The sequence below is a fragment of the Callionymus lyra genome, chromosome 16 (assembly GCF_982586985.1).
Source record: "Callionymus lyra chromosome 16, fCalLyr1.hap1.1, whole genome shotgun sequence".
NCBI lineage: Eukaryota > Metazoa > Chordata > Actinopteri > Syngnathiformes > Callionymidae > Callionymus > Callionymus lyra.
The window spans coordinates 14,827,994-14,843,922 of record NC_141833.1 but is presented as its reverse complement, the minus strand read 5'-3'; the positions used below and the strand labels follow the sequence as shown (position 1 = coordinate 14,843,922).

The 15,929-nt window shown below is 40.6% G+C and overlaps 2 protein-coding genes across 2 annotated transcripts in view; one reads left to right on the top strand and one right to left on the bottom strand.

The window, feature by feature from the left end:
• Positions 1–491: 491 nt before the first annotated feature.
• On the top strand, positions 492–8,222 carry mep1bb (meprin A subunit beta b). The gene is made up of 14 exons (XM_087810353.1): positions 492–592; positions 659–674; positions 741–791; positions 848–891; positions 956–1,034; positions 2,642–2,759; positions 2,835–3,013; positions 3,215–3,433; positions 4,723–4,875; positions 4,942–5,157; positions 5,219–5,683; positions 5,747–5,926; positions 5,997–6,138; positions 8,009–8,222. Exons 1-14 carry the CDS (start codon positions 533–535, stop codon positions 8,220–8,222), a joined length of 2,136 nt encoding a protein of 711 aa, XP_087666479.1. The 5' UTR covers positions 492–532.
• A 235-nt stretch (positions 8,223–8,457) lies between these two features.
• The window catches only part of phlpp1 (PH domain and leucine rich repeat protein phosphatase 1), a 62,117-nt gene continuing 54,645 nt past the window's right edge, over positions 8,458–15,929 (bottom strand). The window contains exons 11-17 of the mRNA XM_087811283.1: positions 15,433–15,633; positions 15,190–15,352; positions 14,230–14,360; positions 14,043–14,156; positions 12,183–12,377; positions 11,748–11,976; positions 8,458–10,558 (exon numbers count right to left, since the gene is read on the bottom strand). Coding sequence (XP_087667409.1) covers positions 9,287–10,558; positions 11,748–11,976; positions 12,183–12,377; positions 14,043–14,156; positions 14,230–14,360; positions 15,190–15,352; positions 15,433–15,633 — 2,305 coding nt within the window. The 3' untranslated portion in view covers positions 8,458–9,286. The remainder of the gene's footprint in view (positions 10,559–11,747; positions 11,977–12,182; positions 12,378–14,042; positions 14,157–14,229; positions 14,361–15,189; positions 15,353–15,432; positions 15,634–15,929) is intronic.

The following is a 15,929-nucleotide window of genomic DNA, read 5'->3' as shown; positions in this document are numbered from 1 at the left end:
AAAAAAAGAACTTTCAAAGTGTAAGCAATGGCTAGAAGTATAAATGTAAAGCGCCAGTTTTTGGAGGGAAACTTTTCCTAAAGGACCAAAGTTTTTGTTTTTAACGTTCAGCACGTTTATGGTGCGAGTATAAATACAACCCCTCCTTATCCACCGCACACATTGCCATAAAGTTATTAATGAGAAATTAAGTTGACGGGTAAACAAGTTCATAAAAACCAGAGCCAACAACAACAAGGACTTCCTGGTCGTACATTTGTAACAAAATCAAACATTTATTTTCAAACGTCTTACTGTAGTGAAAAAGGAGGAAAAAAAACACTATTAATTGTCAAAGCAGGCGTTGAGAAGAAGTTATTTTATGGAGAATCTCGATGACAATCTCTGGTGTTAGATTAGATTTACTCCGACTTTACTGCTCTGTGAATTATTCACCTGTGCTTCACGTGGGATATTTTTTATTATTATTCCCAGCATCCTCCTCTCTCCAACCTCTACCTTCTCGTGAGACGTCCAGAGCCGATTCAGGACAATGGCGAGAAAAGTCACTTTCCTGCTCTGTTGCGTGTCTTTGCTGCGAGTCTCAGCTCTGGTGAGCCTCAACTCTTTTTTTTTTTTCAACCGTAGTCACTAGCTAACTTGTGCTTCTCTCCCACAGCCCACGCCGCTGCCAGGTGGGTGGACGGTCGGTTAATAACTTCTTTTTTTTTTTTAAATGTTGTGACTTGTTTTGTGCGCAGACTGGGACGTGGACGGAGGTTTGGACCGAGACATCTTTGAAATCAACGAAGGTACTGGAGGTTCTCGCCGTGTTCAGGTTCTGTTTTGAGACTTTTCTGTGCTCCAGATGCAGGGCTGGACCTCTTTGAGGGAGACATCGTCATCGACGAGGTAACAGAGTCAACGTCAAAAATAAAAATCAAGGCAAGTCGCTGACTTTTGGGGATTCATTCAGAGACAGCAGCGAAACTCTATTATCGGGGCGCAGTACAGGTGGCCCACCACCATCCCGTACATCCTGGAGGACAGCTTGGGTAAGACTAACGTCTCTTCTTAACACTTATTTTCAAGTATTTACATGAAAATAGTAGCAAAAATACCAGTAAAGGAACTTATACAAATATAAATGTTTGTAACAAAAATAGAAAAAACTACTGAAAATAGTCTAGCAACGAATAATAAAGAGATATACTATTGAATTAAGAATGTAAGTAAGTAAGTAAGTAATTTTTATTTGTATAGCGCTTTTCTAGACCAGGGTCACAAAGCGCTTAAACAATCAGAACAATATTCAATAAAGTATATACTTTAAAGATCAAGATAAAACTGATAACACAACAGGAGTTCCAGAAAATCAAGGAAAAGCCTGAACAAATAAAAATGTCTTAAGATGTTTCTTAGGAGTAGATCCATCAATAGTATCAGTGCCGAACAAAAATTGATCAATTAATAACAAGAAATATCAGATTAGGCGAATAAAAAGAAAACTTTATTTCTTATGATATCACCTAGTAAATGATATACACATTTTAAGATAGTCTACAGTAATAAAGTTCAAGTTCAAGTTCAAAGTGTTTATTGTCATATACATCGAGAAACACGTTTCCCTATGCAATGAAATTCTTTCTTTGCCGTCCCTCCACAAATATCAGTAATATAGTTTAAAATAAAATCAGTAATAACCAATGGTTCTGTAGTGAGTACTAACTATGTTATGGATTAATAACGTTGCATTACAGTTAAACATATTAAACATGTAATAAGTTGAATTAATGTTAATTAGGAGTGTGGCCATATATCGCAATATTCTTTTCAGCGATACTGTATCAATATTCAACAGATCTTTTTTCATTTTTGGATATTTTATGCGTTAAAATGGTTCATATTCCAATCAAGTGTGTGTAAAATAAAACGTTATTTTGTATTTACTATCAACATGCAAATATTGAATAAAAATATTGTTTATTTTTCTGTTGCAATTACAATTTCCAGGCACTAGATCTCGGCGATGACTGAGGACGAGAGGATACAGTACTCGACAATACTACAAATATATCTTTGTTACTGCAGTACCACAATATATTCTATCGCCTAATTCCTGCCAATAAACAGTGCTAGTAATTATACAGTAATAGTTGATATTAAAGCGCTACTAGTAGTACATTTTTCATAATAATCTGGTATTTTTATCGCAGTAAAATACTAACAAAGGTACTTGGAAAAAGATAGTAACACATAGTAAGTTGAAAAAAGTACAAAATGTAGAAGGTCATTAAATTGTCACAATATAAGATCATAGAAAGTAATTATATTGTAATATATAATACTGACGTATTGTAGAAAAAAATGACGAACAAGAAATATTTTGTGGTAAAATCAAAACGTGTTTTTTTTTTTTTAAAGAAGCAATAATAACACTGTAATTACATTAAGACAACCAGTAATAAGAAACTTAGTAAGTTGTAATAGTATTCTAAAAAGTGTAAAACAGTATTTAAATGCAGTAATATGAGACATGAGCAAGTGATATTTATATAGTCACATCATGTATTTAAGAATTGATACTGGTACTATCCTCGTCATATCACATCGAAGTGGGTCAAATATTTTGTGACGTACTTTTATCTTGTCATTTATCCAGAGATCAACGCCAAAGGTGTGATCCTGAAGGCCTTTGAGCAATACCGGCTCAAGACCTGCATCGACTTCAAGCCCTGGACCGGAGAGAAGAACTACATCTCGGTCTTCAAGGGCAGCGGGTGAGTCACCAACATGGCCGCCCTCCTCTACGTTAACACATCGTTTTAAATAACTCTTTCAATCTTTTCGTCAAGTTGCTTCTCCTCGGTGGGAAACCGACGCAAGGGGAAGCAGGAGCTGTCGATCGGCGCCAACTGCGACCGGATCGCCACCATCGAGCACGAGTTCCTGCACGCGCTCGGCTTCTGGCACGAGCAGTCGCGCTCGGACCGAGATGATTACGTGCAAATCATGTGGGACCGAATAGCTGAAGGTACGTCCACCATGACTCCATTTGCATTTCCTACGCCTCAGACTCACACTTGATCGGCTGCGACAAATTGGATTGAAAATATACTTAATTTAATTGAGACATTACCATTCCTGTGGTGTCGCTACACCAGCACCTCGCGCCCGATTGGTCCAGAGTCCTTCACTGGGTTTATTATTAATTCACCCTAAAACCTCGTGACAGGTCGGGAACACAACTTCAACACCTACAACGACACGACGTCCACGGCGCTGGGCGTTCCCTACGACTACGGCTCCATGATGCACTACAGCAAGAACGCCTTCCGCAACGGGTCCGAGCCCACCATCGTCACCAAGATCCCGGCCTTCAGCGACGTCATCGGCCAGCGGATGGAGTTCAGCGACAACGACCTGCTCAAGCTCAACCGCCTCTACAACTGCAGTAAAAAAACACTTCGATTGATCGCAGGGATCGAATAATCGCGATTAACGTAACGATTATTTTATTTTTTTGGGAGTAAGATCCTTACCCTAGAGATTCGGAAGTCTTTGATGCACCGATATTTTTTTAATGAAAAGTAACACTAAAAATCGTTTTTGTCTCATCGATTAATAACTATAAATAAAAATAGCCTTAATCTTAAACCAAACAGCACAACTACTACTAGAAACTAAATCATTGTACCCCCCCAATCCCCGATTTACCTTGACAGGTAGACGTGAACAGCCACCCCCTTTCATCATTAGCTCTCTGGGCCCACTCTCTCTCAGCATGTCCCCTCCTGTGGTGCCAAAATGATCGCATCGTTTACATAACAAAATGAATGTCCACAGAGGGTTTTGGGTAGCACAGAAAAATGCTGGGACTTATAGTATTTATATATTTAGTTGTTTTTCAATTTTAATAAAAAAAAAAACAACTCAACATTTAATGAATCAATTAGGATATATATTAATAAGTAAACAAGTAGTTCCAATATGCCTGTACTTTTTGAAAAACTATTCTGTCCTAAATTTAACCAATAAATATTTTGAGAATAAAAATAAGAAAAAAATAGTTGAGTATTTTCGTTATGTTTCTTCGTGATCGATTTTATATTTCTATACTAAAAAATGAGGCTATATTTAACAAAAATACACCTTAAATTAAGTATATTGTTAACTTGGACTCACAGGAGAAAAGTACATTATTTTCATAAGACAAACATTTGTCGCGTCACGATGTCACCATAAAGCGACTCCAAGTCGACTCTGATAAGAGTCCGACTGTCTGTGATCGTCTTATCCATCGTCTCCGGTTTTGTTCCGTCTGATCTGAAGACGCTTCTTTATCTTGGAGATAAAAGTTTACAGCGGAAACAAGATAAAGCAAAGAATCATGTGATATATATATATATAGATATGCTTAGAAAATACACTATATTGTGCGACATTTAAACTTGTAACCCAAAAAAATGTTTGCTAAAGTAGTTAAAAAAAAAAAGGATATTATCTTATTTTACACTGGTATACAAAGACATCCTAGTATTCAAGTCATGTTTTCAATTGTGACTTTGGGGAAATAAGTAACGCGGGACACCACGAAAAGCTAAAACATTAACCACGTAAAAAAAAAGTTGTTGTGTAACGAACGGTGTGTAATTACCAGTTGTCGTAGAACCAGAGAAATGTTTATTTCATTGGCTCGTTAAATCTTTTGAAGAGCCGCTCAAAGTTCCTGGTGTCTTTCAGCTCAAGGCTCCACTTTCCTGGACTCGTGCGACTTTGAGCGCGAGAACATCTGCGGTATGATCCAGGGTCAGGGGGACCAGGCCGACTGGGTCAGGATCACAAGGGCGACGGGGGGGCCGCTCACGGACTACTCCAACTTTGGCAAATGCGCCGGTAACAATGAGTGAATGGGTGGATTTTTTTTGTGCATCGGTGGTACTTATTGTGTGTTACCTTCAGGTTCTGGGTATTTCATGCACTTCCACTCGGGCGGGGCTATGGTCGGGCACAGCGCCATTCTTGAAAGCAGGATTCTTTACCCGAAAAGAGGCTTTCAGTGTCTGCAGTTCTTCTACTACAACAACGTCGGTCCCAATGACTCCCTGAAGATCTACGTCCGGGAGTTCGACAAAGCCAACCCGACTGGAAAACTGCGATTAGTGGGAACAATCGTCGGTAAGTAACGTTAAATCCACTCGTGATTCCGCTCCATCTATAGTTGGATCGTCTTCACTAGGGTCCTCTGGGGATAAGTGGCAGCTCCAGCACATGCCTTTGGAGGTCAAGACCAAATTCCGCGTGGTCTTCGAAGGGACTAAAGTGGCCGCCGGTCCCTCCGCCAACGGGTTTTCCCTCGACGACATTAACCTGTCCGAGACCACGTGTCCGGAATTCGTGTGGCGAGTGCAAAACTTCAGCGACTTGATGGACGACACGACCACGGCCGACGGGATCTACAGTCCGCCGTTCACCTCTAAGGAAGGCTACACCTTCCAGATGAAGTTGTACCCTCAGGGCAGGCCCGGATACCCCGGAGAGTTGTCCGCCTACGCCAATCTGGTTGCTCGGGAGGGCGACCCGGCGCTCACCTGGCCGTGTCCCTGGAAACAAATGACGATGATGCTGATGGACCAGAACCCGCATATCCAGAAGCGCATGTCCAACCAGCGAAGCGTCACCACCGACCCGACCATGACATCAGGTACATCCTACGAATACAAGTCGATAGTCACGATGTTAACCCTTTCACTCTTGCCAAAAAAAGAACCGGGCGTCTTCTTCTGGGACGACCCTCGTAAAGTAGGGGTGGAGGTCAACGATATGGACGGCTCAAAGTACTTCAGAGGTCCGGGCCTCGGCACCCCGGTGTACCTCACTCACCTCCGAGCACGGAGCAGGGACTTCATCAAGGGAGGGGACGCCTTCTTTCTCCTGACCATGGAGGGTAAGTCCGGGCGACCCGGGACTCGTTTGCGTGGCTCTAAGGAACGGCTTCTGAAATTTTGACGTTCCAGATGTTTCCCACCTGACCACCAGTCAACCGCGACCCACCGGACTCCCAGATACGACCACCGCATCCCAGACCATCGGCAACTGCAACTTAGCATGTCTCAACGACGGGTTGTGTGTGATGGAAGGTTCCACGGCCGTTTGCAGGTCCATGTTTTTTCTTTTAATCATCTCTCAGTGTAATAGTCAAGACGACTAGTTTTCACTCGCCTTTTTTGAAACAACATCTTTTTTTTTATGTCGCAGGACATCAAGGTGAAACAACCATTAATTGAATAATGGCATCTTATATTCTTTATTTTTATTATTGTTGGAAGTTAAATCTCAGGGAAAAACTTAATTTAAAAACAAACAAACACTAGTTTCATAGCAAACCTACACAAAGAAGAACTACAAGACTAATACATAGAAAGTGGATTTATTTTTAAATAATATTAAAATACTTTGTGGCTCAATTTTAACCCTATAGGTTTATTTCTTATTTTATTCCAATTTAATTTAAATAACTTTTGATTAACAATTAAAATATTTCATACAATTCATTAATTATTAAACAACTAGTTAAATATACCTTTACTTTATCGCAAGAAATCGAAGTATAACAATTCATTAATTTGATTAATTTCACGATGAATTCTATTTTTTTTCTGGAAGTAGTATTTCAGCCACTAGATCAGTAGAGAAAGTGGAGTACCCGGTGCAAACCTACACAGGTACCTAGAGAACATGCGGCTTATTTTATTAAATGAACTACAAATGTAGGACTAGAAAGTGGATGTTTTCTTCTAATTAAAATACTTTGTGGCTCAATTTAAACCATAAAATATATTTTTTAACTATTAAAATTTAATTAATATTATCTAGTTTCAATATACCAGTAGTTATTAACATTAAATGTTCATTTAAAGTACATAAAAATACGAATATATTGGTTTTATATTACTTAACTTAGAACGTGTCAACATCATTTTGTGGTTAATGGAAGGTTTGACATGTTTTTGCAAGATAATGTTTTTTTCTTTATTATCTCTCATCGTTGTCATAGTCATGAAAAGTAGTTTAAGCTACAAAAAAACGCAAGAAAAGAATGGAAACAACAACAATGACTAATTAATTATATTAATTGCACGATCGATTAATCGCAACCCAACTACTAGTTTTAGGTCAAATCTCAGTGAAAACACTCGTTTCTAAACACTAGGAAAAGTGGAGTACCCGGTGCAAACCTACACAGGGCGCGAGGAGAACATGCAACTTTGAATTAAAATATAAAATAAAGGTTGAACTAATTGTTTAAAATCTATATCAGTTATTATTGAAAAACTTTTTATTTTGTGTCTTGAATTAAATTTAAACATGTTTTGTTTAAGTCAAAAATAAATAAAACAATATATTAAGTTTTATTTTATGCAACTTAGAAAGTCACTTATTATATGAAAGATAATTACAAATAGATTAAAAATATTGAATCAAATTTAATTATTGGTAAGTAAACTAGTTTAAATATACCAGTAGTTATTGAAAACATATTTTGTGTCTTACATTTTAACAATTCATGTTTTGTTAAAGTAAAAAATAATAAAACAATGTATTAGTTTTATTTTATTCAACTTAGAATCTCACTTATATGAAAAATAATAACAAATGTTACATGGATTAAAATATTGAATCAAATTGAATTAATAGTTAATACACTAGTTTAAATATACCAGTGTTTATATTTAACGGTTAAATCTAAAAAGTTAAATTTAATGTATTTTTTTATTCAACTTTAGAACGTCTTAGCGACAGTTTGAAGGGTTCCAGGTCTGTTTGTAGGTTTATAATATTTATTTAATATATTTTTAATTATTATATACATTATGGTTTTATCGTAAGTGAGATTCAAGACGAGTTTTTTTATTTTTTAACTAGAAAAAAAACCTCAACCATTATTAAAGTGTTTTATCCTCAACTTGATCAAGAATATTATCATATAATTGTAGAGTTACTGATAACATCTACCTCCGTGTCTCAGGTGTAAAGTGGGCGGGGACTGGTGGTACTACGGCGACAGGTGTCAGAGCAGAGGATCCACGCAGGACAAAACCACTCTGGCTCTCGCCTCCTCGCTCTCCGTCCTGGCGGCCATGATCCTAATCACCGCCGTCACCGCCGTGTGTCTGAAGAAGAAGTACAAGAAGAAGAGCGCCTCCGATGACGTCATGATGGTCAACAGCTTCGCCAAGTAGCCTGTGAAACGGCGCCCTCTGGCGGCGGGAAGACGTCACCGAAGAAAAAAAGACCTTTTTTTTTTTTATATTCACAAATTTAAAATTTATTATAGCAAAGACAAGAACATTTTGTGTGTTTGTGTTGTCTCTTTTTTTTCCACGTGGATATACTCGTTTGTATAACTTGACGCAGCCATGCCGGGTGATAAAAAAACTTACCTCTGGAAGGGATTTGGGACTTTTATTTTGTGTGTTTGTGTGTATTTGTGTGTGTGTGTGTGTGTGTGTGTGTGTGTGTGTTCATGCAACGTCAGTCCAAAAGTGTTTGGAAAATACAGTGATGACTACAAGACATCACAATCAAACAAAGTGGAGCAAATCAAAGCCATGTTGTGCAGTTGTTTCTCATGGAATGTTGTGCGTGTGTGTGTGTGTGTGTGTGTGTGTGTGTGTGATGTAAAGGGGGGGTTGAAGGGAGAGTGATGCCTCCCTCTAAGCCAGCAGCTCAAACCTCGCATTCCTCCTGCACCACCTGCGCCGAACAAACTCGTACAAACATAGGTATACAACATTTCTCTTATTTACAATCATTGAAAAAAAGAAAAAAATCACAGTTTCTCTCAGAGAAGATTAGTAAAAGTGACTGAGTCACCATATAGAGTATGCAACTCCTAGGAGTTAGTATTTATAATTTCTACAAAAAAACTTCTATGCCGGCGCGACAGGCAAAAGAGTCACAATTTACTGAAGAAATACAGTAGTCGTAAAGTGCCCTATCTACAACATGAACGTAGTATTACTGGTGTACCGTCTCACAAAGTTTACTGATAATAATAATAATAATAATAATAATAATAAAAAAAAAAAAAGATTATGTGTCTCAGTTTAAAAAAAAAAAAAAAACTCTTCAGTGATTCCACCGCCTTCACATTTAAAGATATGGTTAGTAGAAAAGAAAGTCTAATGCTATTGCGGAGAGACTCGGTTATATCGTCGTCGGCTGGTCTAGGTTCCACAGTCTGGTCATTAAAGGGCTGCTCGGACCCCGTGGGTGACGGGGGGACGGGGGAGGGGTGTCGGTTTCAAAGGGGGGTGTCGTAGTAGTCACTGGGGGGGTCGCCTCCTCCTCCTCCTCCTCCTCCCGCCGGCTTCTGCTGCTTCTGCTGATGCTGCTTCATGATCTCCTTCACCTCCTCCTCCAGCTCCGGCGGGATGATGAACTGGTCGTCCGGGTCGGGCTGCGCCGGCGCCGTGAAGTAGCCGCCGGGCTTCCTGGAGGGCGCGTCCGCCGCCACCTCGATCAGGTTGTGGCTCTTCTCCTGCCGCGCCACCGAGCCGTTGCCTCGCCGCTTCCCGTTGGCGGCGTGCCTCCCGCCCGGGTCGGCGGGCCACGGCTCGTCCGACCCGTTCTCGGCGGCGGCGGCGGCGTCGCCCGGGCTCATGTCGGCGGCGTCCTCCAGCGGTTCGGGGGTGCAGGGGGGCGGCGGCGGCGGCGGGAGGGCGAGGAGGAGGAGGCGCTCCGGGTCGGATTTGAGGCAGTGAATGTCCGCCTCCACCTCCACCCGGCTCCCGTTGGAGAAGACGCCGGCGATGGGTTCCTCGTCGTCGCTGTCCAGCCCGTTGTCGGACAGCGCGCTGGAGAAGGTGGCGCTGGAGAGCTGGCGCTGGAAGGCGCCCGCCAAGCAGGCGGAATGAAGGGCGCAGGCGCCGCGGGCGGACGGCAGCTCCGAGCCCGGGTACAGGTACTGGCAGGGGGCGGCGGAGGCGTGGGCGTGCTGCTGGTGCGCCGAGTGTGCCTGGTGGTGCAGGTGGGCGTGGTGGGCCGGGTCCAGCACCAGCGAGCTCTGCGGCGGCTCGTCGGACGACGCCGTGGAGCCCACCTCGCTGCTCATCTCGCTGGTGCTGATCTCGCTGCTGATCTCGCTGCAGGAGGAGGGCGGCACCGGCAGCGACCCGTCCGAGGGTCGCTCCTTGATCCCGGAGGACGAGGCCCGGAAGGCGCCCAGGCCGGGGCTGGGCGGCGGCTGCGGCGCCTCCGAGCAGCAGCACGAGCAGCAGTCCTCGCTCACACTGAGCTGGACCACCACGGCGCTGAGGCTGTCGGTACAGCCGTAGCCCTGGGCGAGCGTGCACAGCTTCTTGGCGGCGGCCAGGCCGTCCGGGACGTTGCGGACCGCCTCCACCGCCTCGGCGGGCGACACGGCGTCCCACAGGCCCCGGCTGCCCAAGATGAAGAACTCGTCCTGGGAGGTGAGCGTGACCGTCTGCACGTACGGACACGGGATGACGGACGGGTAGAGGAAGGAGTATCCCATGATGCGCGTGGAGTCGGTGACGCCGTTGACTTTGTTGTCCTGCGAGAGAAAGTATCATCGTGTATAAATGGTTCCAGTGCATTAAAAAGTGTATTTTGTATTTATTATTCATTTACATTTCAACATAACACTTATTTACTTTTTGTGTGTAATTTTTCAAGTATATATTAATCTCTCAAAATATTTTTTTTAAGTTAGTTGAAGAAATCTTTTGAAAAAATCTCATCTATACAAGAATACAATTGCAGCTTTATTAGCTTAATAAAGTCCTTTTCTTTTTTTTTTTTAGGGATTTTCTCGTCTTTCTTTTTGCTTGACGGCCCCTAACAACATTCAAAGAATTTAATGTGGCCCCTTGAAGAATTATAATTTCCCACCCCTGATATAAGAAAAATATTGATGCATTTAAATATCATTAAATATCATATATCAATATATCAACTATATTGATATTCAACAACAATGAATCAATCTTCTGGGGTTTTAGGCTTTTTTTTAAATAATATTTTATCTTTTATTAAAGTGTGTATAAATAAAATAAAGTGTGTATAAAATGTATATCTGTTAAATTTACAAATATTCACGCCATTTTTTTGTTGCAATTAAACTCTCGGCCGCTAGATGGCAGCAGTCATTACTTCCTCTGCCGCTAAAGGAATGAAATCCTTAAAGATCCCGGCGATGACTGGGGACGAGAGGATACAGTCGACTCAACAGGTTTTAAAGCTGATGTTTGGATTTATTTTGGTTTCAAAACAAATAAAAGCAGTTACGACTTCATCAAGAGTCATGTGGTCTGTAAATTCGGCAACACCAGAGTCAAGTACTAGATAATACTACAAGTATATACTCGTTACTACATACATTGTATAGTCGCCCCATGTATCGTGATAAGTATCGCAACGCCAGATTCATTCCTATTCATTCCCATAGTTTATTGTGAATTTTAAAAAAAAAGGAACATTTTTTTGAAATATTAACCACAAAATAAGTATGAAAAAAATAAAATTTGATGAAAGACTCTCAATACGTGACACTGTACTTCTGGGACTGAATACTTTTTTCCTACAGTACCGCAATATATTTTAACATATCCTATTGTTACCACTGTATCATGATTCTAACCCACACTGCTACTTTAAAATGAAATAATAATACAAGACCATTTGGATAACTCCCAACATGAGTGGGCTCGGGGGAGGTCTGCGCCCTCCAGGTGCCAGTGTACCTCGGTGACGATGGCGCTGTGCTGCCGGACCCTGCGATACTCCTCCTCCAGACCCACGTTGTGCAGCAGCGACAGCGGCAGCGGCTTCCCGTCGCGACACAGGATGGCCTGACACTTGCCCACGTTGGCGGCCGTCAGGGTGAAGCAGCCCCCGGGGTCGGTGGGGTCGTGTCGGATGTGGCAGAGCGCCGCCGAGCCCCCCAGCTTCTGACCGGCCGTTCCCAGTTTCCTTTTTTTTTTTTAAACAAAAACAAAAGCAGGATGATTAGAGCGATCGCCGACTCCGCAGAATAATCAGATTAGGAGCATATTTAATGACTTTTTCCCTTTTAATCCTCTTTACATGTCAGCGGGTTCATCTCGTGACCTCGCGCCCACATGACCCCGTTTTCATGCTCGGAGGGGGGGGGGGAGAGAGGACGGATGGAGACTGACCTCTGCATGACCAGGAAGGTGTTGGTCATGTAGTCCTCCTCGCTCTTGGTCTTGTGCAGCTCCTCGGCCAGCACGTCGTTCATGGTGCACTGCAGGAGGTACGGAACCTCCACGTTCCTGTCGCCGTCGAACACGCCGTACAGAGCCTCACGGCTGCCGCAGAAGCTGTTGACCGACAGCGCCGCCACGCACAGTCTGGAGGAAACGAGACTTTAAGATGCCTTTCTTTAAGATATCCCAGTCATTTCTCATTCAAATACTGCTTAAATGAAGTGATATTATCCATTTAATGTTTAGTTATTTCAATACTGTCATGATTTATATATATATTTTTTTACAAGAGTCTTAATAATTTAAACACTTTTGTTGTTTCTATATTATTTTGTATTTAAAAAGCAATATATACATATTATTTAAGCATCTTCACGCTTTGTTAGTTGTTTATTAAATATATATATATATTTTAACAATGTTCGGAGTAGCTACTCGTCAAAATGTGGCGAAAATTGTTTTCTATATTATTCTGCATTTAAAAATATAATATATAAACATTTTTTATTTATTTTCAAGATAATCAGATCATGAGTAGTTCATCATTAAAACACTAATTAAAAGTTTTGTTTTTTATATATAATTCTGCATTTAACATATATAAACACATTTTTAGCCAGGCTTCCATATTTATATTTCAATTGTATTTATTGTCACCATAATCAGAGTAGTTCCTTATTTAAACACTTTTTTTTTTTTTAATTTTCTATATATATATTATTCTGCATTAGAAAAATAATACAAACACATTCTTTAAGTACTGTTAATTGTTGATTTTAAATATATTTATTCATAAATGTTCATGATAATCCGAGTAGTTACTAAATAAGGTTTAGTTTTTCTATGTTATTTATATTTTTAAATATAATATATACACATTTCTAGCCACATATTGTAAAAAAAATGTTTAATTGTATTTATATTCAGGATAAGTAATTCCTCATTCAAATAAACAGCTACAAAAATAAACAGTTCAACTATATATATTACTATGGTTAAAATCTTTTTTTTTTTTTTTAACATATTTAGCTTTATGGATTAAAACAAAAATATTTTTTACAACTTGATTCTACAGAAATAGCCACGTTTTTATTATCTATATTATCATTAATATTTTTTATTGTTATACAGTTTATATTTATATATATATAATTATTGAAATTACAATAATCAATGACTAGTTTGTCAATAAACATATTAAAATAAATAAATAAATAATTAATTATTTTTGTCTGGAAAATGTCAGTAAGATTTTTTATTACACTTATTTATGAAAAACGACATAATTAAACTTTATTATTTAATTATAATTTATTTGTCGCAAAATTTTGTTTGTTTGAATATATTTTTGAATATAAAATTTGTTATAATAATCTTCTCATTAAAACAAAACAGAAATAATATTTTAACTCATTTTTATCTTTCCTATAAACTAACATTTACTCATTACAAGTGATGACAAAGTAGAAAAAGAATCTCAGAACAGAACTTCAGAATCCGGGCCTAATAACACTTATTAAGTTCGAGGCCCTCAAGGTTTGTAGGAGTATTTATTGATGCCATCCCTCATGTTCTTGAGCTCCTCACACACCACGAAGAGAGAGATGTTGCTATTTATCCGACAGCGTCGGTGATCGTGGATGATCGATGGTTTCAATAAACGCCGCCTTCAACGCTTCCTTCGTTGGAGAACCATCATCATCATCGTCGTCGTCGTCCGACCAGATCTTTCCTCCCGGAGGATTCTTTTGATCGGTGAGCACGACGACGACGACGGTCGTTTCTCATCATCGACCCGATTGAACTCACTTGTTCTTGACGCCCGAGGCCTCCGTGTAGCCGTGACTCCAGACGGCGGGACCGCCGGACGCCTCGCCGGAGGAGAAGGTCGGCGGAGGATCGATGCGGAAGCAGCGGATGTTGCTGGAAGAAGAAACGGTGACAGTGAAGCGACGATGATGATGATGAAGATGAAGCGTCAAAAGATGGGACGTACTTCAGCTGCTCCAGGGTTTTGTGGTCCAGGTTGAGTCGGGGGTTCCCGGTCAGGTCCAGTTCTTGTAGCTTCGGGGGCAGGTTCTCGGGCAGCGTGATCTCCACCAGCTCGTTGCAGCTCAGATCCACACACTGGACGAGGGAAAGAGACCATTATAGAGCAGGACTCGGACCAGTTTATAAGGTTCTTACAAGAGGAAGTAGTCCTAGAGCATGAGGCGAGTAAAACTCCAGACGGTCAAAACGAATTAATTTTGCCCAAATGGTAGTTTTTAAATAAAATTAACATGACTTTTTAGACAAATAAATACAATTTTTCTTTGATCGTGCCGATTAAAAATAAATAATCATGCAAAAACTAGCAGAAAAGTAAATGTTACCAGATATTTTGAGATTTAAAAAGTAAATAATATCTTTTTGATCATCAGTTTTAAGACTTTTACATTTTTTAATGGTAATTAAACCTTTAGATGTACGGATTTTTAGAGACTTTTCCAAAAGTCAAATATTATTAAAACGTAAGTCCCTCATCATGACCATGTTTTTAACTTATTACTTTATAAAGTTTGTCTGAAATCTGGGCGAACGAGAGGTTACGAGAGCGCAGTCCATTATGACGTAATAATGGCTTCACTCCTCCTCCAGCCAGCTGTAATCACGACCCCGCTTTGTTTATACAACGAGTTCCTCGGAGGTGGAAACTTATGGGATTTATGACACGTGTTGACATACATTGATGTTTGACCAATCACAGCAGAGTGCTTACACCATCACAACAGAGTGGGAGTGGCTATGATACCTGAGAAGTGGGCGGGGCTTAAGATCATTTCCTACTATCAATATTAAAAGAGAGTTTTGTACAAACAGACACACACTAGAGTCCAACATCTACCCAAGACACACTCAAATCTACACATAAGTTGAACCTCAAGGATTCTTAAAAGCATGTCAGCGCCGTTACCTTCATCTCCAGCAGCTGCATGACCTCCGGGAACACCTCGATGGTGTTGGAGTGGGCGATGAGCGTGTGCATGCGTCTGCAGTTCATGATGGTGGTGGGCACGGTCTTCAGCAGGTTCCCGCTGAGGTCCACCTCCTCCAGCTCCTCCAGCTTCGCCATTTTACTGAAACGTCGACGGACATTTTTTAAGAAAAACTCTTTCCTGGTCCAACCGTGGTGGTGTGGTCAGGGTCTCAAGACTACCTGGCGGGGAAGGTCTGGAGATGGTTGTAGGCCATGTGTAGGACCCGCAGGTGCGAGTGTCCGGTCAGCATGGGCACGCACTTGTCGGTCAGACGGTTGTTGGTCAGGTAGAGCTCCTGCAGGATGCTGTGGTTCTCCTCGGACAGGGTGGACGGAGGGAGGTGCTCCAGCTTGTTGGCCGACGCGTTGACACACCGTAGACTGAACGAGAGTCTCTTCGTTAGTATATAATATATATATATATATAATCATACAACAAGATTACACACACATTCTTTTTAAATGATGCATTAACTAACATGTAATAACCAACATGAGAACATTTAAAAATACAACATTTTGGGTCAATTCTTAGTCAAGTTTAAGCTCCAGAATATAACAATATTATGGCTTGAATCTTAATATTTCATTTAAGAACTAATTCACATCTAAGCCTTCTTGTATTAACATAAACTTTTCATGTCACAATTCATATTGAATATGTATATATACAGTAT

Coding starts and splice junctions, on each gene's coding strand:
- mep1bb (XM_087810353.1), top strand. CDS start 533: ATGGCGAGAAAAGTCACTTTCCTGCTCTGTTGCGTGTCTTTGCTGCGA. Junction 792..847: donor CATCTTTGAAATCAACGAAG/GTACTGGAGGTT, acceptor TCTGTGCTCCAG/ATGCAGGGCTGGACCTCTTT. Junction 3,014..3,214: donor GTGGGACCGAATAGCTGAAG/GTACGTCCACCA, acceptor ACCTCGTGACAG/GTCGGGAACACAACTTCAAC.